Source organism: Carassius carassius, chromosome 2, assembly GCF_963082965.1.
Source record: "Carassius carassius chromosome 2, fCarCar2.1, whole genome shotgun sequence".
NCBI classification, from domain to species: Eukaryota; Metazoa; Chordata; class Actinopteri; order Cypriniformes; family Cyprinidae; genus Carassius; species Carassius carassius.
The window spans coordinates 44,068,038-44,085,311 of NC_081756.1; the positions used below are offsets into that span (position 1 = coordinate 44,068,038).

General features: G+C 37.0%; 1 protein-coding gene across 1 annotated transcript in view; it reads right to left on the bottom strand.

The window, feature by feature from the left end:
* The window catches only part of LOC132110478 (polypeptide N-acetylgalactosaminyltransferase 18-like), a 131,406-nt gene that overhangs the window by 35,988 nt on the left and 78,144 nt on the right, over positions 1 to 17,274 (bottom strand). The window contains exons 5-6 of the mRNA XM_059517119.1: positions 14,563 to 14,760; positions 14,339 to 14,453 (exon numbers count right to left, since the gene is read on the bottom strand). Coding sequence (XP_059373102.1) covers positions 14,339 to 14,453; positions 14,563 to 14,760 — 313 coding nt within the window. The remainder of the gene's footprint in view (positions 1 to 14,338; positions 14,454 to 14,562; positions 14,761 to 17,274) is intronic.

A 17,274-nucleotide genomic window follows, 5' to 3' on the forward strand; every position in this document is an offset into this window, starting at 1 on the left:
CAAAGATGACTGGACAGCAGGAGTGGCTGAGGACTGAGGGGAATGAAGAAATGCACCATTTCCAAATCAAAACAAACATAAAAAAGTATTTTAAAGCATCTTGGAGAGGAGGCGGAAGATGGATGCTGGAAGGACCAGCGAATCACACAGATGAACAGAATTAGGCAGGCTTAGGAGAAGCAAGGTCTCGAACTCTCCAAACTAAAAAACAGTATCCAAGTCCAGAAAACACTCTCAGTGGCAGGAGGGTAGATGGCGCTCGCATCCATACCCTCGAATTCCACGAGATTTCCCTCCAGCACGTGCGGTGTTGCAAGCTCACACACCTGGTCAGACACTGTAATCGGCTCAGGCTCCAGGTCAATGGCAGACTCAGTCACTTCTTGCAATGGTTTTTCCATCATTGTGGGCTCTGGCTATCTGTCTGCGGTGGGCTCAGGCAGACACTACATGCAGCGTGGTGGTGACTGGCTGGGCACTGGGTCTGGAGTGGGGCTGGTGAAGGCTGATCGACAGGAAACTAGCACCCACTCCTCGTAGTTGACAATGCTCCCTCGAGGACAGCTGGAGGGGGTTGGGTTTTTGGGGTTAGTTATGTGTGGCTTGTGGGGGTCGAGATAAAGGTGTGAATTGCTCTTTCATATGGACAGTGTCTTATGAGGCTTTCAAAGTTGCTGAACCGGTTTATATAGGACTGTTGTTTTGGTTAGACAAAAAAATGGTCTGTCCCCAAGTAAGATTTTTCTAGTTCTAGTCGTTCATTTGTTATATTCAACTAATCAGAGGTTTATATAAAATTTACATAATCAAATCTTAATATATTCCGCGCTCAAGCACATCCATTAAGTTTCCCACAAAGTACATGAAGTAGCCTAATATTTGTGAAAAATGAGACATTTTATTTACTAATAAACAAATGTTTTTTTGTCTGCTGCAAGATGAAATTCACAGTGCTGGCTCTCTCCGACAGAGAAATGCAACATTCACAGATTGTTGAATGTTGAATATTAATGCGCCCTGTCATTAATGCGAATTAATAATTTTTGCACAAATACTTGCATATGAATATTAATATGAACATGAATAATAATTAATTATTTTTACATGCAATTATCCAAAATGAAACCAAACAAGATTTGTAATGAAGATAAAATAAATAAGAATAAAAGCTGCACATCTACCATCACACCTGCAGTGCAAATCTTGCACATATTTTACACACCTGCATTTAAATGCAGCTGCTTTTTTTTCATTAAATAATATGAAAGCAAGTAGGGCTGGGTGATAAAGCGGGATGTTAAAGGCTATATGAGTTTGTCTGTTTCTTTTACTGATTATTTTCGGGTTAAAGCATGATTTAAACAGATAAAGCACATTCACACGCAATCGCTTTAGCAATAATGCATTCAAACAAATGTAATCTTACAGTGCTACTACATTATCAGTAGGCTATTTGATTTTGAAATCTTGAAGAAATTAATCGATCTGTTTAGATAAAATAACTGACAAAAATGTACTGTTATTTTCCTCACAAACAAAATTTGCACAGCTGATGGGCTAGTATTAACAAAAAAATAATAATAATAAAAAATAATATATAATAAATAATAATAATAAAATAAAATAAAGGTCTTTCCAGCATTAAGGTAATAACATCACAGTTGTTTTATCATCTTGTCTCAGTTATAAGTTTATAACTATATTAAAGCTTGTTTTGAAAAATGTCTTTGTCATTTTAATATTGATTTTAAAATCGATTTACTTTTTTTTTTAGGCCATATGCAGACATCCCAAGTCTCCCGGAAGTTCCGGGAGTCTCCCGCATATTGAAAGCGTCTCCCTGAGACCCGCAAATTAGTTAAAATCTCCCGTAATCTAGACCGAGCGAGCAAAAGCGCACATGCGAAACAGATACTGTATTTCAAACCATGTAGCGCACGCACGGCAAAGAGGGAGAGGGAGTGTGAGACCTTGCGAGTGTGTGCTAATGTGCGTGTATGCGAAGCGCATGTAAGACAGAGAGCATCCTGATTGGCCTGTTTCTGCAAATCAACCAATCAATTGTCAGTGTGGGCGGGCTTTTTATCTCTTCTCCCGAACAAAATTAATCAGTTATGTCTATCTAGAAACAGGAGCACCATGGCAGAGGGCAAGTGCCACAAAACAAAAAAAGTATAAGACACATTTTACGGCAGACTACACGAAAATGTACCCCTGTCTTATAGGTGTCAATCATAATGACAGTCTTGCTCAAGCATTGCCCATGGTGGGTTATATTGCAAAAGGCATGTTGAGGTGAGAGTTGACAACTTTAATTTTATCTGCATATTATTCAGGTTAGTTGCCAAGGCTACATGAAAACAACAAACTCCGTAGACCTGTTTAAAGTTGCAATGGAAAATAAATGAAAGCAGTTTACATAAATTGTATAAGCAGATTATATAAATAGTAAAAGTAATCTACATATTTAAACATAATTAACGAATAATTACATAGGCCTATAGCTTATAGAAATAATATGTTATGCTTTTATATCTGCTAGGGACCACAACATGTTAGGGAGGCTAAGCACAGGGAAGGCTGCTCCAATATATCTCAGTTCTCCCATTCAGCAAAGTCTCACTGAGAAGGTGACTACAGCAGAGATGTATTTCCTTCCTTTTTTGGGGGGGGGGGGGGGGGGGGTACCTCCCTGAAATGACTTTTTGCAGGTTGGGATGTCTGCATATGCTATCGCCCAGCACTAAAAGCAAGTAAAGAAGGCTCCCTTTAAAATCACTTATGTTGTCAGTTAATGAAGCTCTTTTTTACATCGTGTGTATTTTGTTGATTATAATGAGACAACTTGAGAACTTTGTCTCTTAATCAGTTTACAGACAAATGTTTTTTCCCCAATAAGTTAAAGGACAGGTAACGAATAACAAAAATGCATGTTGTTTTATTAAAGGAAAAAATATATTTATATTGAAAATATAAATTAAAATATTGGCATAATATATGAAAATATTGACATTTTGCATATTAATCCATGTAGCCAACCCCCCTAAAATAGGCTAACACTTTTAATGCTCCGATGCAAAGTAAACCACAATTTCTTTTGAATAAAATAACACATAATTAATATAATATAAATAATACTGCACACCTTTAAATGTGTCAAATCTAAAATATGGTTTAATACCATGTAGATTAGAAAAAATATAATCACAGGTTCAGGCACAGGCTTGACATTTATCCTGCTTGAATTCGTTCTAAGAAATGGACATAACTTCATAAGTACCAAACTTTCGTCTGTGGATATTAAATATCAAATATTTTAACTACAGTGTTTTTCTTTAATTTTCCCTGACTGAAGCCATCAAATCTAACACATCAGTGAGGCAAAACTGACGTCTATTAGCGAAAATGTGCTTTGATGCGCTTGTTTGATAACTTGTGGTCAAAGCGCCACTCAGTGGTCAAAGGTTGCAAATGCATATATAATATATACAACACAATATTACCTTTTTATTTACTGAGCTGTTGTGCAATTAACAGCAAAAACAAAAACAGCACTTGTGTGATATTGCTCTCGCTGCTAATATTATTGCTTATCATATGAGAGAAATATGAGATATATTGCCTTTCTCTCAGATACCTTAATCTTCACACACATAACTCACCATCTCATTGTTGACATAGTGCTGCCATAATATAATGCAGACAGATAAAACCCATTGGGAATTGTGGGTAAAATGAGGTCAAAGGTAGTAGTGCCTCTAATCTGACTAAAGCACCTCTGCCTTCTCTCAGCAACCTGTCTTTTCATTGCTTTTACCATAATCCGGAATAAACAGAGACATGAACAAATCTAGCACACTGTGTTTCTGTGTGCCTTCTTGTGCAATAAGAACAATTCAATTTCCATTTATCCACAAACCAGCTAGGGACAGTGAAAAAGTATGTCTCTGAGAAAATTGTGCATGCTTTCAGAGAAGAGCAATCAGTGGCCATTATCAAGCATAAAAATCTTAAAAGCATGCCATTCACTGAGGGAAAATTACCAGGGAGGGAAATGCCACCCTACTCTCTCCTTTAGCATGATTGATGATTATATTTTACTGTGCTTGGAGAGTGGTCACAGCTTTGAAAGTCAAGCCATTTTAGGGTTGTGCTGACTCATGGAGAGGACAGACAGGGACAGCAAGTTTGCCCTCTAGTCTGTGAATTTTATATATTATACACACTCAGTATGAATTAGTATTTTTTTTTCTTCATCAGCAATGCCCAATGTCATTCATATGTTTTTATGCATTGCTTAACAGAGTAGTTCAGCCAGAAATGAAAATGTACTCACCCTCTAGCCATCCCAGATGTAGATATGCTTGTTCTTTTAATTGGAAAAGATTTGGTGAAATCTAGCATTACATCACTCGCTCACTAATGGATCCTCTGCAGTGAATGGGTGCCATCAAAATGAGAGTCCAAGTAGTTGATATACACATTACAATAATCCACAAGTTCATCAATTAATCAATTTTTATGATGCTTTTAATCTCAGAATGTTATTTCCAGCCAAAATCGATAGAGAGTCATCTATCCAAAATATTGCTTTCTCAGTGAAAAGTCATTTAATCTGAATCAGGAGAAAAATATGCACTGATAAAACATTGTTAGCCAGAGACGGGACCTTGAGTTAATGACTCAGACTCCAGTCTCATTTTAATAGACTTCAGACCTGACTTCAGAATTGACTTGAAATGACTTCAGATTTGAGTCTTTTACTCAAGTCTTTTATCCATAACTACTGATCTCGTAAAGAAAGAAATTCGAATTTACTTATGCTTTTACAATATCTGTACCATGTATTTCCCTGTATGTTGATGTAGGTGGGATTCTTATCATAGTATTTGATGACGTATGTCCATGCTTTCCGAAATGTCAGAAGGTTATGAAATATGGCGGGAACCACAATGTCATATTTTCTTACATTTGGTTTTAATAGTGTGTCAGAATCAGGATCATGAAGATCAGCTAGATGCAGTGAATGTGGGAAAACAATTAAAGATATCGGAATGACGGCATCAAATCTTAGAACGCATCCACAAAGGTCATTAACATTAACTCAGAATACTGCTGTGTGTCCTGTTAAAAACATAAATGAAATTCTAGCCTTAAACCGAGCATGACGTTTATCAGTCTTTTCGTAACACACACAGGTAACGTTAAGGCTATTCTCTCTCTTATTGTATTAGTGTGTGTGTGTGTGTTCAGGTTTGACTAATCATAATGTAAAAACTGACACTTCATATACACATTATAATAATCTCTAAACGTTTATTCAGATGCAACACCAAATACAAGTAATTATGTCTATTTACTGTATATTTAAAATTTTAATTCGTACGATTAATTATGGAAAAAATTATGTGTATGGGTTTATATATGATATAGTTTGGCAATATCACATGTGCTGTTTTTTTTCCTGAATATCTGCACAATTACAAATGTGATATATTTTTTTTTTACAATAGTTAAATTAAGTTCATATAATGTGAAATTTTAGAAACAATATTGTCTGTTTAGCTCAATTATGCAAATTAAAATAGTTCAAACAAAGCCACAGCAGATCTTTTGTGCATCTCTTAGGGTCCATTTACACAGAGAGACATTTAGCTGTACAGGTGCATCTAAAAAAATTAGAATATCATGGAAAAAGTCTTTTTTTTTGTAATTGAATTAAAAAAAGCTAACTTTTTTATATTCTAGATTCATTGCACACAAACTGAAATATGCCAAGAGTTTTTATTTGTATGTATTTTTTTTATTGTGATGGTTATGACTTTCAGCTTAGGAAAATAAAAAATTCAGTATCTCAAAAAAATGTGAATATTCCATCTTGATCTTGATTAGCTTGGTTAATATCAAGTATAAATACTGGGTACCTCTTGGGCTAGTTTAGAACCACGATTATGGGAAAGACTACTGACTTGGCAATGGTCCAGAAGACAATCATCAACACCATCCACAAGGGTAACCCACAGAAAGTCCTTGCTTGAAAGAGCTGGCTGTTCACAGAGTGCTGTATCAACATATATTCATAGAACGTTGACTGGAAGGAAAAAGTGTGGAAGGAAAGTGTGGTCATCCCTGTGTGCACAAGCAACAGGGATGACCACAGCCTTTGGAAGATTGTCAGGAAAAGCAGATTCAAGAACTTGGGAGAGCTTCACAAGGAGTGGACTGAAGCCAGAGTCAGCGCATCAAGAGTCATGACACTCAGACGTCTTCAGGAAAAGGGCTAGAGCTGTCACATTCCTAGAACCAAGCCACTCCTGAACCAGAAAACAGGTCAGAAGCATTTCACCTGTAAGGAGAAACATAACTGGACTGTTGCTCAGTGGTCCACAGTTGTCTTTTCAGATGAAAGTAAATTAAGCATTTCATTTGGAAATCAAGGTCTGGAGGAAGACTGGAGATGCACAGAATCCAGTCCAGTGTGAAGTTTCTGATGAGTTGGGGTGCCGTGACGTCTACTTGTGTTACTCTTTTGTGTTTTTTCAAGTTCAAAGTCAATGCAGCCATCTACCAGGAGATTTTGCTGCACTTTATGCTTCCATCTGATGACAAGCTTTATGGAGATTTTGATTTCCTTTTCCAGCAGGTCTTTAGCATCTGCCCACAGTGCCAAAACCACTTTCAAGTGGTTTGATGACCATGATATTACTGTGCTTGATTAGCCAGCCAAATCACCTGATCTGAACTTAAATTAAATTATAAAAAATAAACAACTTTTCTATGGTATTCTAATTTTTTGAGATGCACCTGTATATGTAAGACTTTTGTATCGTATCGCCATATCGGCCAGATGGATCCAGCATTTTGGGAGCATGAAACCTCTATTTTTTTAAACCTGGTCCCAGAGTGAATAAATCTGAAAACGAAATCCTTGCATTTTCATATTTATAGCCTGTCCATATATTTTGTAAAACGATGATATCATCACCAAAAAAAAAAACCTTTCAGTATTCATTTTTTAAACCCATTAATGCCCATTTATTATCATTATTTATGCTATATAGAATTAAAATATTTATTTCTGAAGCTTCTTTTGTAATGACTATTCAATGCTTTGGTCATCTAACACAATGTTTTTTAAATTATCTTTTGAGGGGTATATTCTCAGCTAATAATGATGTGATATAAATTTGTGATTTATTAGAATTAAATTAACTAGCATCTAGTGGCTACATCATGGTGATTTTGAATATGAATATGACTTTTAGATGTATTTTTAAATCTCCCAAACTCTCCCAAACACTATTGAGTCATAATAACATCTTTGGAGTTTGTCACTCTTCAAACCAGGAAGAATGTGATTGAAATTCAAGGCAATGCAAGTATTGTACATTTAACTAAATTAAACAGTGGTTTAGTATAAGCTGTAGACCCAGTTTGCTACATGGATTATGGACTTGTGATATTTTGCTCAGAAGAGATGGTTTAAAGTTAAATCGTCTTAATGAGGGATTTATTACAAACATGCAGCTTTTTATTTCACAATATGTTAATTTATGGACTGGACTCATGCAGATTACTTGTGAATTATTGTAATGTTTTAAACAGCTATTTAGACATCCATTCTGATGGCATCCATTTCTCTGCAGGTGATCAAGTGATGTAATGCTAAATTTCTCTAAATCTGTTCTGGTGAACATCTTGTACATGAACATATTGGTTGGCCAAATTAAAAATTTTGCATGAACTATTCTTTGAAGTGTCTTAATACTTTTTGGGGTCACAGTGTTCTTGAAGATTATTATTGGCTTCCTTTAGGGATTATAATGGCTCTCTGCTCAGGTACAGCACATTTATTAAGACTGTGCTGGGACAGTGGCAAAGACATGTACAAATAAACCGGCAAATAAACTGCAATATACACGGAAGGGAAAGCAAACAGGGTCTGAAGTGCAACTGACATAAGGGTTACTGAATATTTTAGTTCTATTGAAGGCTAATATCCTCTCAGCGAGCAAAGGATTTTATGAGATTATTTATAATGGTGGAAGGTCATGATGTGTGACCTGTTCTCTAACTAAACCATCTTTAACTGACCATCTTCCAGCCTACATAAAACGCTACCAGTCAGAAGTTTTGAATAGTTACGTTTTTCTAATGTTTTTGAAAGAAGTACAGTATCTTTGGCTCACCAAGGCTGCATTTATTTGATCAAAAATACAATAAAACCAGTCATATGCAAAATGGTATTACAGTCCTTGGTGAGCATGAGAGACTTTAATTATTTCCAACTTTTGACTGGTAGTATACTCTCACCTCCTAAATATTCAGACTTAAGCAATATTACTTAATTACAATCCCTACATAGACATTCTGCTGTCAAATATATTTTTATAACTAGCACTGAAACTGAAAATTAAAGAGATACTATTTTATGCTACAAAATATTATTTATGAAATTTAACTGAAATATGTATCCAGCCCCTGTGTCCCACAGATTAAAACTAAATTCTCAAACATTCACTTGTGAATCAAAAACCACCACATTTTCTTAAAAAAAACAAAAAACAAACAAACATATAGGACATTGGGGTTTACTGCTCATAATGACTCATGATTCAGGTTGTGAGTCTGAAGGGCATACACTATGAGAAATGAATACTAAAGAGACATTCTATGAAGTTAGAAATTAAGTAAAATATCTGATTATTTTATGTGTCCCAGCAGGCAATGTTATTTCAAACCATCCATACGTTGCATTGAAAATGTTGCACAATCCTTGCACAAACAGAAGGAGACATGTGAGAGCAGCCACATAAAGGACTATGTTCGCTTTGAGAGATCTGAAAAGGACACCTGTTTAACACCGGCCTGTAGGGGAAGGTGGCACAGAAAAATAAATATGTGAAGCAAATGTGTGGTGCAAATCTAACACTGCTCAAATCTAACACTTAAAAAAACACCATACCTTCGGCGAAAGTGGTAGTTCAATCACGACAACTCTCTGAAGATTTTAGCATGGCGATGGATATGACAATGTTAATGTATTTGGTCTTGGCAGAATAGATCTGCTAGGCTGCTGCTAAATTGCTGCTGTTGATAATTGCTGTAGTTGTAGATTATTGCTGCTGCTTCAAGCAAGTAGAGGAACTTGCTACTGCCAATGCATATGGCGAAATGGTGGCATGAGTATTTAAGACATACTGCTGCTGCACAAATAGCATACAAAATAACCCGTAGCAGAACAATACAGGTGGAGCTGGGGAAGGTGGAGGGTTTCAGAGAAACTTTGAAAGCGCACTGCAGGAGTCTCTAGTGAATACTAGCCAGCCATATACATGCAAGGCAGTAAGTTCATTGGCTGCATATGCAGCATGAACCAAAAAGGCTTTGCAAAGCTAAATCTAGTAATTTACTGGTAAAAGAAAACAGTGTTATAAAGGATACATATTCAAATTAAGACATTTAGCCCTTTGGCATATATTTGAGGTGACTTATATGCAGGGCTGGAAATTGGGGGGGGGCTAGGGGGGCACATGGGGGGATGGAGTCCGAGGAGAGAATTTCAAGGTAGGTTGACATTCCAGTTCCAACAAAAATTACAGTGATTTCTATATGTAATACATTCAATGGCCTACTATACTAAAATGTAGCGGGATGTTTATTTGTGTCTATGGTTAGCTGCCCAAAGCTGTTTTTTGTGACTGGCCATAATACCTGAATACTTCTGTATATCTGTAGATTCAGTGTGCAGTATACTAGAGCAGGGGTTTTCAAACTGTGGGTCGCGACCCACTCGTGGGTCACGGAATGGAACAAGGTGGGTCGCACAAAGTCACTTGGCTGCAGCTAATTTTGCGTTTCAATGACACACAGACACTAACACAGTTCAGTCTAGGGCTGCACGAATGTGACGAGTGGGGCGGGGCCTAGTGCCATGGGAACAGAGCTAGGCCGGTGGAGTGATTGGGAAATGAGCAACACTCACCGGTCTCAAGAACCACGGAGGAGATCGGAAAGATACAAAAGAGGAGCGATGACAGTGAAGGACGAGAGAGGACCAGGCCTGGGTTTTATTTTGTGTTTGTTTTTTATTTGTGCACGGCAGTCATCCGAGAGGGGCTGTCGCGCTGTTTTGTGTTTATTTGGTTATTAAAACTTTGTTTGATTGTCCGCCGGTTCCCACCTCTTTCCACGAAGGAGTCATCGAGGCGGTGGGCTGGAGTGAGTTCGCCCCCCCCCCCCCCCCGGCAACTCACTCCAGCCCACCACATCGAGCACCCTCGGCGGCAGACTCCTTCGCCCTGCTCGATGGCACTGCGGATTCACCCCAGCGGCGAAGGATCTTCGGCAGCGCGCCCCTCCTTCCTCCCTGGCTTCGGCACCAGTGTAAAACATTAAAATCTTCACAATCACAGGAAGAAGGAGGCGGGAACTGGGAACCCACTCATCACAACGATATAGCCCACCAACATTAATAATGAACTGCAATATCCTTAGTGTGATTTTCAAATTGCAATTAAGTCCGTGTGCGTTGCGTGTTTTGAAGGTCTCAGAGCAATGTCATTAAAAGGTTCAATCGGTCTTTTTTTACCTATTTCACAATTATTTTAATCTCCAAACTGTTTTAGATAGTTCTGCTTTGCTTCTTATGCTTTTCTAAAAAAGTGTTGGATTGTGCTCCGTTCTCGCCGACACACACGGAAGGATCATGAATGCAACAAAACACAGCAGCGCAGATCACACTTCACTGGAGTGAGCCTGCTTCACGTTTTTATGGACACTACATATTTTAACGCCAGTAAACAAAAATTAAAACTTGTAAATTTGTAGTGAAATTTTCAGTTGTACTCTAAAATAAAATGGTTATTTTTCTTAAATACTTAATTTCTGTCATAAAAATTTTAAGTAAGATTAGGTTTAAAGTAATTTCACTCGTTGTTTTTTTTTTTTTTTTTATATTTTGGTGGGTCGTGAAATATATTACACTTGTCTAGGTGGGTCGTGGAATGGAAAAGTTTGGGAACCACTGTACTAGAGAGCTTCATTAATTATGCGGATATTTTTGAGATCGCAATAAACTAAGACGAGTGACAGCTTTTTAATTATAATAAAGTGAGTTTGCAAATGCTATACTGAATTAATTCAATAGTTTTATACATTTTTGATTTTATATAAAAGTTCATATTAAGTGACTTACATTTTAGGAACACTGTTTTCTGATCTATTTCGTCAATGAAAATAGTTGCAAACAAGTCCCAAAAAAGTCCCAGCTCCGCCACTGCGCATCTTAAAGCAAACACAGTGGTTTTATTTCTGAATGAATCTGCATTTTTTGAACAAATCTAGCAAGTCAGTGATTAATTGACCTATCAATAAAGACAACAAACTGACTGAATGAATGTCTCAATGACAAAGTCCTACTGGCAGTTTTAGTTTCTTTCTTTTTTTTAAGTATAAATAGAGTTATTTAAATCTTTTAATATGTCTATATTCAAAAAGTTTTATTTAAAACATTAATATTACATAATTTTATTATGAATTTGATGGAATTCATGCCACCTCTGAGCCCCATTAATCAGTCTGTAAATATTCCTTAATGCCACATTTGTGTTCTTCTGTGCCACTTCCTAGTGCAAAGATGAAATGTTGATGCTGATTTCATTTGACTAATTTAATCTTATTATTTTAGTTTAATTTATTTTTTAATTCAAATTTGTGTAAAAAGTTTATAAATATAGATTTTTTTATTTTTTATATTATGCTAAATTTAATAAAGTTAAAATTAAGACATACATTTAATAAAGTTAGAAACATAGAATTGACAAGGTAAAAAAAAAAAAAAAATTACAATGTGTAATTTCACACAGTGTATCTGTAATTTGGCCAGAATTGTGGGGTGCCTGTCTTGATATTCAAGAAGGTTTGGAGAAAATATAAAATAAGATTAATGTTATTATAGATTAAATAGGTTTTGTAAATAAATACTTCCAAAAGGTCATCTTTTTAAAGATACCTTTCCACTAGGGCTGATCCGAATACAATTTTTTGAGCTTCGATAGTAATCAACACAGAATATTCGAAGCTTCGGAGGGAGGGGCTGAACATATTCTTCTCTCTAACAAAGGCAGGAATCTCTGTGTCTGTCTGTCTGTTTACATTCTTATGGTGTCAAGAACCGTTCATCCAATCGACTTCATGCGTGGCGGGTGTGTTGCTGGGCCCAAGGGAGTACAGTGTTGCATTTTGGTGCAATATGGACATGCGGCATGTTCAAAATGAATTAATTTTTTATAAACTACAGAACAGAACGAGCCGGAAGTGGGGCGCCTCACACAGGGAAGGCTTATATTCTCCAAGAACAAACACTGCTCTCGTGATATAAAACACACAGGTTTATTAAGAGCAATACTTTTAATATAGCTGGGCTACTTTGCGTTTTTTTTATTTTGTTTTTTTTATTTTTTTATTGATACCATATTCGCAAGTATTTTTCTAGCAAATTAAGTGCACATTTTTATCATGTGTAAAATTACTGATTAACATGGAGGATAAAAGGAGCTTGTTTTTTTACACCAACAATGATGTTTTATTAACAAGGTTCGGGAGGAGCACGTCAGTTACTCTAATTAACACATGTGGAGCACATATAAGATAATCAACACTAAGGTATAAATACAGCTGACTTACCTCTATCCATATCAGCATCCCCCCTCCACCCCATCTCCTCCTCTTAGAGTTAATTTTACACTTTTATATGGGGAAGGGGTACTCTAGGTTCGGGCCATTCCCGAGTTTGGAGCCCTTCCCTGGACAGCACGACAAATATGCATTATAATAATTCAGCTAATTATATGTAAGTGTGAACTTGTGAAATACTATACTTTACTACTTGGAGAAATTATTTTTCAAACTTGATGTGCTGTTGTGGCAGACCAAGTTCAAATATTTGCGCTTATTTGGCACACTGCCTTTGTCTTGTCCTCACTTAATTTAAAGTGCTCCCACACAGTTGAGGTCTTCTGCATTTTTGTCTTCTCTTCCAGATTAACTGAATCATGACATTCATGATATTCACTCATGGGCGATTCATAAGCCGCTTTTCCAATATCGAGCTGAATGGTTCTCTTTGCTGAACCATTCCATTCAATGCCAATCCGGGATAGTCAGCACGGATATGGTTTCACTTTCCATTGGCGCTTATGGAATGTAATACAAATGCGTCAGTCGTTGCCTTGGTTGTGTAATATAAACAGTCATATGGACAATGATCTGATATTTCTGTTTTAAGTTTTTTTTTATCTGATACTTACTTTTTGGTCAATAACAGAAAAAAAAGACAACTCTTGAGGTGAAAAATTAAATATACAGAAGGCGACGACGGGTATAATATCTATAATCGCAAACGTTTCCTCCACAAACCTGGACCTACGCGTCAGTGGTTCCGTTGGTGCCATTTGTACAGTATCTGGGAGCCTGGCTAGCGCTGCCCAGCCCATCTTGCTGGCTCCTTCAGACATCAGACTCAGCTATGCGATTCAGTTCGCCCGGCATCCTCCCAAGTTCAGGGGCATCCACTTCACTTTGGTGAAGGCTGCAGATGCCTCCGGTCTAGCCAATATGAGGACAGGGTTTTACAGCCCTTACTTCACTGTACCCAAGAAATCTGCGGCGATTGACCTGAAGGACGCGTACTTTCATGTATCGATCCTTCTGCACAACAGACCTTTCCTGCGTTTTGTGTTCGAAGGATGAGCATATCAGTACAAGGTCCTGCACTTGCGGGGGCTATCCCCGTTGCCCCATGTCTTTCATGAAAGTTGCAGAGGCAAGCCTTGTTTCCCTGAGATAAAAGGGCATTCGCATTCTCAACTACCTCGACGACTGGCTCATACTAGTGACTCAAAGATGAGGCACCCTGTGGCACCCGCAGCCAGACCTATGAAAGCTTCATGTCTGGTTCCTGGATGGGATTAATTAATCAACTAAGTTCCAATTAACTAATTGGAAAAATAATCAATAAAACATTTTAGTAGCAGCCCTAAATTCAAAAGTGTCTTGTCTTGCTCTGCTTCATCTCAAAATATGTAAAACATTATATTAAGGATGTAGTTTTAATTACCCCACTCACACTGATGTTGAAAAAAGCTATGTCTCATTTTTAAAGTGCATTACAATTACAACCAGATCAAAAGAATGCATTTTGACAAGAGATACAGTAAATGGTGCCAACTTGAACTATCCTGCCAAAAAAGGAGGGCCATTAGAGTCATTAATCCTTCAAGAGTGAATCCATTATCCTCATTACCCCATAGCCTGCTCAGAATGATTAGTTTCTCACCCTCACACCCAGCTCCACATTCTCTCCTCCGTAAATCTCCATCCCTTCATCCAGCAGACCGATCTCTGCGAAGTACTCCCTGTCCACCACAAAGCAGCCAATCAGGGCTGGACTCCTAGAGATTTACATTGTATAATAACATTAACTGAATATATATAAATTTTAATATCATCTAAATAAATAAATAATCATTAATTCCCAAACTAATAAATGTAACAAAATACCTGATTGGAGCAGAGCTGTTGTTCAAGTTCCACCAGGATTTTGGTGGATTCAGATACCGGCACCACAGTTCCCAGTCAAAGCCCTGAGCGGAGAGTGGGTACTCCTCAATCTCAAATGTGTCGTATTTGATGTTGTCAAAAGATGGAGATATAATTCTGGTTCTGTCTTCTTTGATCCTTTGGAGAATAGGCTCAGCCCTATAAACACAAAAATAAAATCATTTACCACCCAGTGAACATGCTTTGTTCCAAAAATATAAAAAGTCATTTTTTGAGTATGAAACCTGAGGATGAACAAACAGTGCATTCTCAACATGATTAAATAACAGTGCCTATTCAGTCAGCTCATCCTCAGTACTATTTTAGGACTGATTCTTCTAGAGAGATGTAAATTGAGCAATACAGCATGGCTTTAAAATCACATCAAAGCTGATTAAAGGCAGAAAATTCTGGGTGTTATTCAAATTTCACTGACATATCTGGGTCAGATTGCTATGAGAGAAACCATGGTGAGCCAACTCTAAGATCCAGAACTTCTTTTGATGATGAAGGGCATCTATGTAATCTATGTTCATACAGGACTAGGTTAAAGGAATAGTTCATCCAAGAATGAACCTGATGTGTTGCTAAGTTTAAAAATGAAGTGTGAATGAAATATGGAAGATTCTGAGTGCATAATAACTTAAGTTTCAGTCTGCTCCTCACATTATGAATAACTCAGGCTCACTGGAAAAAATGCACATGTGGCAACATTGTGGTACAAATTTATCAACACCATGAAATCCAGTGAGTGACACTAAAATAATCAGTTAGATATATATTTATATAAATAAATATATATATATATATATATATATATATATATATATATATATATAAATATATATATATATATATATATATATATATATATATATATATATATATAAATATATATATATATATATATATATATATATATATATATATATATATATATATATGTATGTATATATATATATATATATATATATATATATATATATGTATATATATATATATATATATATATATATATATATATATATATATATATGTGAATCTGGCAATGTTTTATTATGTTGGTTGATGTACATATGGTGGCAGTTCAGAAATATACAGCGAGTCACACTAAAAGGGTAATGCTCTGTCATGTCTGAAAATAACATTACACACACACACATATATATATATATATATATATATATATATATATAAGATGTTGGTGTTTTACTGATTCTGGTGTTCATTTCAGATGGAAACTGAAGTTAATTGTAGATATACTGTAGGTAAGTTTTTGGATCTTTGCATAAAAGGCATGTTTTTTAGCATTTGATGCACATTAAGCCTTCATATGGATTAAAAAAAATGAATATAGTAAAGAAGTAATTTGAAATGAAAGCTTTAGCATAAGTTCTGCCAGGAAGACTCAATTGTTAGCGTCACCTATTACCTCAATTGTCCAATCACATTCTAATAATAGAAGTATAAAGAACCTGTGCTTACACTTGTCTGAGTTTGCAGATGCTGAACGCTTTACTCAGTTGCTTGCGTTCAGTTGCCGACCAAACATGTCTCAAGACTTGCAATATATTTGCGATTATTCCGATTCTGACGACGATATAGTCCTGCCATCTCCTATTACCGCTCGCCGAAGTTCGCGTTTACAGTGCCGGACTTCTCCGTGGGCTCAGTGGTCTTCGGAAAGTATATCCAAAGCTCTCGAAGACGCCGGCATACCAATAAGCCAAGGTCTCTCAAGAGAAGATCTACTTTCTCTCGCTCATAACACGCTGGACAATCCCCCTGTTTCTACCCAAACGATTCCAAAAGCATCAACATCAACAACACAGACAAAACAGACTGGAAGGAAAAGAACGGCTAAATCATCTTCACCCGTTCCCGCAAAAAGAACATCATAACTTGCCAGAGCACCATCTTCACCTCAATTCATTGAATCCACCGATACGAATTTCCTTCTCATCTCCGCTGTTCAAAGTCTATCTAAAACAGTCAAAGACCTACAATCAAAAATGACTAACCTCGAACATTCTTTTACCAGTTCCCACTCAAGCGCAGATCCAGCAATACACTCCTCAGCTATTCCACAGTCTTGTCCTCCTCCTTCTGGATTTAGTAACGATCAGAGCATGCCATCGACTTCAGCTTCCTCGCCACCTTCTCAGCTTACTATCCAAACGCCTTTTCAAAATGTCTCCGCTTCACTGGCTTCCTCAAACTTCAACCTCTCCACAGCAACTCCAGCACAAGCATTCGGCAGGCGTTTTGTCCCGCCAGCCGCCGCAACAGTGTCTAACCATTTAAGAAACAATATCATCCAAGGTAAGGATATTAATCTTGCTACCTTACTGCTTCCTTCGCCTGCTGCCGACAGGAAAATGGTTGACTGTGGTGACGTGGCAGTTCTTCTTAAAACTTCCGATCCCTGTTTACAACGCAATCTCTCGTTTGGCGAATTCGTCATTGCATTCAGTATTTACAGAGACATTCTGTGTCAAACCTACCCCGAGAGAAGGGAAGAGCTAGATCTTTATCTATCAATGATGGCGGACTTCAGGTAAAGATACGGGGGAACTCTATTTTACGAGTACCACAAGTCCTCAGCGAAATCTGCCTCCTTTATCTCACTTTTTAATTTAAGACTAGACTGGTCAGTTACCGACACCGAACTGC